Below are 9,871 nucleotides of genomic sequence, written 5' to 3'. Positions count from 1 at the left end.
AAATCATTCAAATTTCCTATAGTATGAGCTACTATATAGGTGTAATATAGTTTTTTTTTAATGTCACATGGTGACGTGGAAGAAGTTCTTGTAATTCACGTGACATGAAGAAGTGATTTCCCCAGGAAAAACGTTGAATCTTTAAAAGTTGTAACGGAAAAGTGAGAAAAAGCAAAGGGTTCCTTTTTAGTTCTTATCCATCAATCGATTTGTTTGAGACGTGATGGATATTCTAAAAACTTTTTGTATGTGTGACCAAATTATATCATAAATACATAGAACATATTCAAATTTGTTCTATAAAATATCTATGAAATAAGTCATACAAAATAAATCAGTCTAAAACTATCTATGTATTTATATCATAAATGCATATATATATATATATATATATATATATATATATATATATATATTTTTTTTTTTTGTCTTAGATGAAGTGATAATCCACTGAAAATAAACTCACATACAATTGCGAGGTCCCGGGTTCGAACCCGGGTCACAACGTACGGCCTTGCAATTTCAGCATTTGTCAGTTGAACTAGGACTTCTAGACAAATACATAGATCTTTCTTTTTGAATAATATGAAATTATGTTTTAGGCGTAAATAACTCTTAAGGTTTAGACAGATTTATTTTGTATGATTTATTTCATAGACATTTTATAGAACAAATTTGAATATGAATATATATTCTCCACAACGATGATAATTTGTGTGTGAGGGGTGCGGTGCAGTGGAGACTGCAGATCACCTTCGATTCAGCTGTGACATCTTTGGCAGTGTGTGGTCCGCGGTCTTGCAGTGACTACATTTATCTTTTGTTGCTCCAGCATTGAGTAAGTATCATTTTCTTCAGTTCGGGCAGATGGCTGGCATTCCGCGTTCTTCATACATGTTCTTTTGGATAATCTGGATGGCTTGTATCTAGATTATTTAGAAGGAAAGGAACAATCACATTTTTCATTAGAAGGTTGCAGCTACTCAAACTTTATCAGAACAGGTCAAACTGTTATCTTTCCATTGGTTAAGGGCAAATATGCTTACTTTTGTCTTTAGCTACCATGATTGGTGGCAGCATCCTTTATCCTGTATGGGTGTTGGGTTCTAACTTTCATGTTTCTTTTGTTTCATTACTTCGGTGCTTGTTTTTTGAGCATCTGTGACTAGACTTTGTATTTTTGTGATTATTCTCTTTTGCACATGTTATGCGAGATGAATCATCAGTGGTAATTTAAATCTCATTTTGCCTTATTCAAAAAAAGAATATGAATATATATATTACATAGACGAAAATCAATATAAAAACTAACTAAATATTTCCAATGTTTTAGAACTAAACCAACCAAAAAAAATATAGTGTCTTTCACAAAAATAGTAAATTGAATAATAATACAGTGTCTAAAACAAAAACAGATGTGATGGATATTCTAAATACTTTTACGGTCTGACCGAGTGACATGGAATGAGTTTTTTTTGTAATGTAATCAATTAAGTAGAACTAAACTGACCTTGTAAGTAACTCCTTTTTTTTTTTTTGCCGGAGTTCGAACTGTGGACCTTGTATATTTTATGTCTGAGTTAAGCTCACGAGGACAAGAGTTGTAACTCCTTTAATTGAATTATAAAATTTTGAAAAATATTAAAACAATTTTATTTGAAAATATTTCATTTTTCACGACTATTTCGTTATTTCTGCGTGTTCTGGATAAATGGTGGCACGTGCTAGGTCTAAAGATTTTTTAAATTTTTTTTAAGTCTAGATACTTCTAATTAATAGGTTTTTAAAAAAGTTCTAGTCTCATTTATTTAAGTAACAATTGTTTGGTATGACAATGATTTAAGCTTTGTTTCATAAAAGTAGTAGTAACTTATAAGCTAGCTAATACCGGGAAACTTATAACGAATAAGTTTTTTTTTTTCTTGTTAGGAAAATAACGAACAAGTTAATCATGCAAATGTTATACTTTTTTTAAAGGTAACACATTACACATCTCTTATTTTTAAATGTTAACCCGTGACGCAATATTAATCCTAGATTTAATCTAATTTTTTCGCGTGACTTTACTATATTAACCCTAGATTTAATTTATGCAAAATGTCTTCTCTAATTTTAACCTAATTTTTCCCTCCACACTTTTGCAGTTAATGTTTATCTAAAGTAAAATAAAATTATGTTCCTAATTATTAGCTGTTTTTTTGGAAAGGAATAACTATTAACCCGTATCGCTATACTTAACATAATCTCTTACTTATAAATGTTAATCCGTCTTGCTATACTTAACCTATTATGTTACGTTACGGTATCAAGGACGATGTCATGGAAAATTATGTTATGGTACAGTACCAATGTCTATGCTTCTTAATATTATGAAATATTATATGACAACTATGACATTCATCTAAACTATTTTGTTACCTATTACCGTCAAATATTACCTTCCATATGATCTGTGCGTTAGCACGGATCGATGGTCTAGTTAGACATTATCATCTACTACAGATTAGTAATGTTGCCTTGCGAAACCTAACCCTAATAATATATGCTAGATGGTGTACTCATGTTGGTGATCACATAATCGTCTTTTTCCTTTGAAATGGAATAGGGAGATTAAAGTGAACAACTCAAACACTGCCTGCTTACCACTAAGATAGGAACTTCTAAAAGACATAAGTAACGTACACGTTTTAAGGATAAATAAAAGGTAAATAAAGTTTCGGGACCATGTAACCACTAAATACCTCTTCATAATGGATGTAGGGTTCGATGAGAGTTGTGATTGCAAAATCTACACTTTGTAGTTTTACAAAGAGATATTCTTGCATGAACTCTTACCTAAGAGATTTTTCTTACACCCAACCAATAAAAATACACGTGTTATTAACTTTTAAAAAAAATATGATTTTAATTAAGGAAATGGAAATATAAATGGTGGTGGGTGGTTTTTGTTGGTTAAAGAAAGTGGAAAAAGGAGAGAAATATTAAAAATAATGAGAAAAAATTATGATATTAATTATTTTTTATTATTTTAATGAGATGTTTGATTTTAATTGGTTGGGTATAAGAATGATCTCTTAGGTAAGAGTTCATGTAAGAATTTCTCTTTTACAAAACCACGCCGACTCTCCGTAAATTGTCAATCTCGATGTTAATTTAGACAAGCATCGAATTGAGTTGCATTGTGGAACTATACCTTAAATTTTTAACTTGAAGGATCGCATAAAAAAAGGTAAAATGATTGCATGTGTTGTTTATAAAGTTATGTATAACGTCTATATTTTTAGACAAGTATTGAGTTACGTTGTGGAACTATACCTTGAATTCTTAACTTAAATACCTTGAATTCTTAACTTAAAGACCGTATGAGCAAAAGGTCAAATGATCGCATGTGTAATTTTGCTTATAAAGTATAATGTCTATTGTTTTGGCATATCAAACATATCCTACAGCCATTGTAAGAAAATTAATATATGATGGTTCACCCATATCGGTCTCTTACAAGTGATTTGGACCCAATATTTTACAAAAATCTTCAATATATTTGACATAGGTGTTCCCTCACTCGTGTTTCCTTAAACTCTTTTACTCATTCTTTATAAACCAACAATTTAGAATTCAGAAAGTCGTATTGTATACATGATTTTAAAGAAAGAAAACTAGGAGAACTAAATGAGATTTTTGATCAAATAGAAAAAGGTTTTCTATGCACACAAATTATATAACAAGTTTTAAATTATGAAGTGTTTCTAAAGCTACTTTCCGATTTCTAAGCACTGATTGCAAAATTGTAGGAAAGCAAGCTAATTTAGGAACTGTTTTGGCTAAATTTTGTGAGGAAGGTCAAAGTTTTTTTAAGGGAGTAAGGTCAAAGTTGAAACTCTAATCTTTATATTAAGTCAACTACGTAAATCATGAAAATGAGAACATTATATTTTGGTTCTTATCTGCTTAGAAAAAGCTAGTGACCTAAGAAGGTACAAGGAATATATAAATTGATTGACTTGATGAATTCATGAAGTTTATGAAGTTTTTTGTTATACATGAAACCATGCCTCAAATTCAAGTGCTATATTATATTTATTAATAAATACATTAGTATTAATAAATTTATGGAGTATGTAGCAAGCAATGTTGGATTATTGACCTTTGCTTTTGTTATTTGTATTTTAGTAATTCCAAAAGATGGGGTGTGTATAGAAGACATCCCCTTTTATGATGCCTTTGTATTTGAACGACTTGAGCCTGTTGGGCCTTTGTCTTTTTTGTCTAATGCAATTGTTTTTAAGGAAGTTACTTTTCCTGCCCTATGAGTTTCTCATGCGCCCTGTTCGGATTCTAAAATCTGACATATTTTAACGTATTTTGAAGGATTTTGTAGGGTATTTATGTCATTCGAATTTTATAATTCGGACTTGATAAGACGCGCGAGAAACTCAATAGAGTGGGAAAAGAATGTGCCTTGTTTTTAATCATTAATCAAAAGAAAAAAACAAACTACCAATTAAATGTGAGTTTTTTTTTACCCCTGCTTGTTTTTGTTACATGTATGACTATTGTAACTTGGAAGATCCTTAGGAGAAATATCCTTAATTTTCTTTCTTTCTGATATTTGGAAAATGGTGGTTATATTTTGTATTGCTGTCCAATGTATAAATATAAGTATTGAGTCATGAAAGTTTGTTATGTCTTTTGGCATGGTTCATGTTATTGTTCCGTTTTGTAACCTTCTAAGAAAGCAATGTCTTTTGTTTACTTGTCATAGACTCCTTACATTGATGCTTTGATTGTACCTCATGATGAGGACTATAATTACAAATAGTTGTATTCTTGGTATAGAGTCAAGATCGTCTTAAACAATTTGGAGACCCGATTTTGGAGTATCCAATTTAGTCGGCTTTGTATCGCATGATGCATAGTATTTACTATCAAAATGTTTAATTATTTGTTATCCAATTTACTCTCAACATGGTTTTTTTATGTTCCAAAAAAGAAATTATTAGACCAATGAGATTGAGATAAGTTATATAATAGTTTATGGTTTTAAATTGTGATTGTAGTTGCACAATGAACTTTAATATTACGATAAAATGTTGACAAATATAGTTAACGCACAATTGTAATTGTAATACTGTTGTATAGACCTAAAAAATTGTTATATTGCGGCCACAATTGCATGTAATTACATACCACAATGGCATCAAATATGACTAATGGATGGTCTAGAGATGTTGTTTCTAGATTTGAACCAGTCTCAATGTAACAACGTCACCGTTCTACCAAAGCAATCTCCATTTATTTTTATAAATGAAGAGGGTTTTAATTTATGGAACTAACATTAGGTGCACAATTAATATTGATTCATCTCAACTTCATGCTAAAAAAAATTAGGCTGGACAAGTGTGAAATACAAGTTTTCTTGATTTAATTAAAGAACATGATGATTTTTTAAAAGGTTGGTATTAGTTCTCACATAGCTTTTCATGAGCAGGAGCTAGTTGGTGTGACATAAACTGATTAGAAATTATTTTCCAATTTTGGCCATACACTTCCTGAATGGTAATTACAACCCACATGGCAGTGAATCAAAATCAAGGGTATTTTTGTAACCAAACCACAAAGGTAAAGAATAAGAAATTTCTCTTTACTTTACAAACTTCTTTGTTCCATCCGAAAGTGGCAGAATATGAGTCTCTAACCTCTTTTTGACTAGGACACTTGAAATGAAGAAAAAAAATAACACAAGGCAATCTAAATATGGTTTTCTAGAAATATTATGAATTATTTCAAAAAAAGAAATATTATGAATAAAAATAATAATAACCCTTTCAAATATGCAATTATTTTTACTCAAAAAAAAATATACAATTATTTATTCAAGTTGAAATTGATCTCTATAATATTCAATTTAGTTTTTATGTAGCACGTTTAGAGGGATAGACTGAAATCAAATGTTTACATCTTACAAATATAAATTTTGATAAAAACAAATATTCCACAAAATAAAACAATAACCCTCCATAAGTTTTAACTCAATTAATAAAAATGACGATATTATTAGGTTTGACACCGTGATATGGATTCAAATCATAGCTTCTCTATTTATGTTTGTGTATGAGTTTTCGATGAGTATTGTCATTTCGTAATTATCTAATAAAATCACCAAAATAAAATAGTATATTAAATAGAACTAAAAGTACCGAAAAATTTAGGAACTAAAAACAAAAAAGCAGTATATTTAAACCTAATTTATAATTTAAATAACTGAAATTTTTCCAACAAAATTAACATATCACTGAAAAAAAATTTCCCATAAATATCATTGAATAATTTGGGTTAGAAGAATCAACAAACTATAAACTAGTGCATGTGATTGTTCTCCTAGTAGCTCCTATGATGGAATCTACATATTTCCCTTATCAAAAAAATCATTGACACATGGAGAGGCCTTGTTATAAAAGAAAAGAATCCAAAAATTAAGTAAACCACACACTTCAAAAAATTTAGTCCCATTATATTCACTCTTCAACTAAGTCCCTTTATCAAAGCATTTAACCACTTCTTCATTACTCTTTACTCAACTCTCATATATTTTCTTCTCACTTTCTCTCCCATTCCCAAACTTAATTTCTTCACAATCATCTCTAAAATGGATATCAAAATTTTCATCATTGCCTCTATCCTTACCTCAACATTGTTCTTTGTTCTTTACATTCCCACCAAATTAACCATACCAGCCTTAAAATATAGTCCTCCAAAACCAATGAACACAACCTTCAACATCTCCAATACCAACAAAAAATATCCAATTAGTTTTGCATATTTAATTTCAGGTTCAAAAGGAGATGCTATGAAAATCAAAAGGTTGTTGAAGGCTTTGTACCATCCAGGAAATTATTATTTGATTCATATGGATCATGGTGCACCAAAGAAAGATCATAGAGATGTGATTGATTATGTGACTAATGAACCTGTTTTTGGTCAAGTAGGAAATGTTTGGATTATAAAGAAGAGTAACTTTGTTACATATAAAGGTCCAACTATGCTTTCTACAACTCTTCATGCTATGGCAATTCTTCTTAGGAGTTGTAAATGGGATTGGTTTATTAATCTTAGTGCATCTGATTATCCTTTGGTTACACAAGATGGTATGGTGAGTGGCCTTTAATATTGGATCATGCCATTTTATTTTTTGAATCATTTGTTTTTTTTTTAAATAATTGCATATTTTGTTATCTAGCATTATGTGAATTAATTATGAAATCTTCCAATTTTCAGATCTGATCCATGCCTTTTCTGGAGTTCCAAAGCATATGAATTTCATTCACCATAGCAGTCATTTGGGTTGGAAATTGTAAGTACTAAGTAGTACTAGTATTGCTCTATTACTTTTATAAAAATAAAAATAAAAATTGCTCTATTATAATATTTTTGTTTGAATCAATGTACTAATTTAGTCCCTAAAATTATAGAATTTAATTAATTTGTGTCAGTCAATAAAATAATATATGAAATTATAAAATATTTAGTCTATTGGCTCAGTCAATATTTAGTCTCTAAAATTACCTCAAAGGAACTAATGTGATGAATTATTTTTAATCTCATATAGATCATTTTAAAAGTTTAATATTTTTATTTTTATCATGAGAACATTTACAAGCTGCACACCAATCACTTGTACTATGCCCCTATACTAAAAATTTATTAATTTAAAAATAATCTATCGTCCAAATTTTAGTGACTAAATTGGTGATTAACTCAATTTTTTATGACCATTTTACTCAAAATTCTAATTTTTTATACATATTTTCCAGCAATAAAAGAGGGAAGCCAATATTTATAGATCCAGCACTTTATAGCCAAAAGAAATCAGATATTTGGCAGGTAACTAAGCAAAGGAGTCTCCCAACAGCTTTTAAACTATATACAGGTGTCATTTTCTTCTGCCTTTAATCCTTTAGATTTGTTCTTTAGTATCATCATATGCAATATGCATCTAAATCTTCAACTCCATGCATTTGTAATTTACCTTTCACGTGAAGTATTTTATTATTAATTGACTTATCTATAGCATGTGAGGCTCTGAATCCTAACAGAGTAATCGTTATAGTTAGAGTTTTCCAATATTGCATCACTCGAGGGCATTCATTTATTTTGGTCGGTTGGATCTATTTTATGCACCATAATTTCAAAGAATATTCGTCGTGGTTTGAATTGATTTATTTAAACTTATCTATTGGTATAAGTATTTGTGACATTATCTGAATAAGTTCTTTAAGATAGTTTATGAAAATAGTTTATGATAAATGTTTTTATCATAACATGCTAAATAACTTGTTTATTGAAACACACTCTTAGTTGCTTTTCAATATAAAAAAAAAAAAAATCGTCTTAATTTACATCATGTGTGTCTTTTTTTTGTGGTGACCGAGATTTGAACCTCAAACCTTGCATATATTATGTATTGCCCCTACCAACTGAGTTAGTTCAAGAAGACCTCTACGTATGTGTTTTGTTCATAGGTCAATGTGACGATTTTTAGGACCACCTCACGACCCAATAACAATAGTGGTTAAGAAAAATACTTGTATGATCACAATGATTTTAACATAAAATTTGAACACATCCACCAAAATACATATTATTTAATTATTTTAAAAATATATTATGGAATTATTTTTTCTTTATACTTTTTTTAAAATATGTGAGTGCGTTCAAATATGGTGCCCAAATGATTGTGACTACCCATATAGTTTGTGTTGATCAATGAACTATAATATCATGTTAATCATCTAGTAAATGTTATTAACCATATAGTTGGATGGTAATTTCAAGTTAAATTGTTTTCCAAATTAATGCCAAATTTATGTGCCAAAAGATTGTTTCTGTAATTTTATTGAGTTGAACTTCCAATCATTCATTAACTTGTTATTTCTATTCAAAAATCTAGGTTCAGCTTGGACAATGCTATCAAGATCTTTTTCTGAGTATTGTATTCTTGGGTGGGAAAATTTACCAAGGATCCTCCTCCTATACTACACAAATTTTGTGTCATCTCCAGAAGGATATTTCCAAACAGTTATATGCAATTCTAAAGACTACAAGAACACCACAGCTAATAGTGATTTACACTACATTACTTGGGATAATCCTCCAAAACAACATCCAAGATCTCTAACACTCAAAGATTATAGGAAAATGGTTTTGAGCAACCGTCCATTTGCTAGAAAATTTAAGAAAAATGATATTGTTCTTGATAAAATTGATAGAGAACTTTTGAGGAGAAATCGTGGACAATTTTCTTTTGGAGGATGGTGTTCATCACCATCACAAGGTGGAAAGCATAGAGCATGTCATGGTTTGAAAATTGAGAATTATGGTGTTCTTAAGCCAAGTCTAGCCTCAAAAAAGATGAAAAATATGCTTTCAAATATTATTTCATTTAAAAATTTACGCAAACAACAATGTCGGTAACTTTAATTTCAATTTTCATATATAGTTGATCACTTGTAAAGAATTTAGTCATATGATATAATGGAGAAATTTTGCGAGTTCAAGATTTATACTTATGCAAATGATTAATCTCTTTATTATCAATAAAGGTTGATGTAGGGCCGTAGGTTGTATTTTTTTTTTCTAGGCAAAAGAAAAAATTATATTAAATGAAAACAAAGAGATACAGTGGGGATATTAGACCTAACTCGGGTACAACCCAAACGGAAATACATTGTGATAAATCAGACCTAGTGCCTTAATTTATCTTAACAAAAATTCCCTAATCATGGACGCATGCCAACGAACCCGCGTGCGGGTGCGAAACCGAGTTACAAAAAATATGGAAAGTGAACATCTGTAAAAAGATACAGTTAGGGAT

General features: G+C 29.7%; 1 protein-coding gene across 1 annotated transcript; it reads left to right on the top strand.

The window, feature by feature from the left end:
* Nucleotides 1-6,341: 6,341 nt before the first annotated feature.
* On the top strand, nucleotides 6,342-9,560 carry LOC146913573 (beta-glucuronosyltransferase GlcAT14A-like). Its single transcript, XM_085716765.1, has 4 exons — nucleotides 6,342-7,145; nucleotides 7,276-7,351; nucleotides 7,812-7,927; nucleotides 8,948-9,560. Exons 1-4 carry the CDS (start codon nucleotides 6,647-6,649, stop codon nucleotides 9,469-9,471), a joined length of 1,215 nt encoding a protein of 404 aa, XP_085572891.1. The 5' UTR covers nucleotides 6,342-6,646; the 3' UTR covers nucleotides 9,472-9,560.
* The last annotated feature ends 311 nt before the right edge of the window (nucleotides 9,561-9,871 follow it).

This window comes from Medicago sativa, chromosome 6 (genome assembly GCF_051527215.1).
Source record: "Medicago sativa cultivar Bolivia chromosome 6, Bolivia_mono, whole genome shotgun sequence".
In the NCBI taxonomy this organism is placed as follows: domain Eukaryota; kingdom Viridiplantae; phylum Streptophyta; class Magnoliopsida; order Fabales; family Fabaceae; genus Medicago; species Medicago sativa.
The sequence above is the reverse complement of the archived record's forward strand: the minus strand, read 5'-3'. Positions and strand labels throughout refer to the sequence as shown.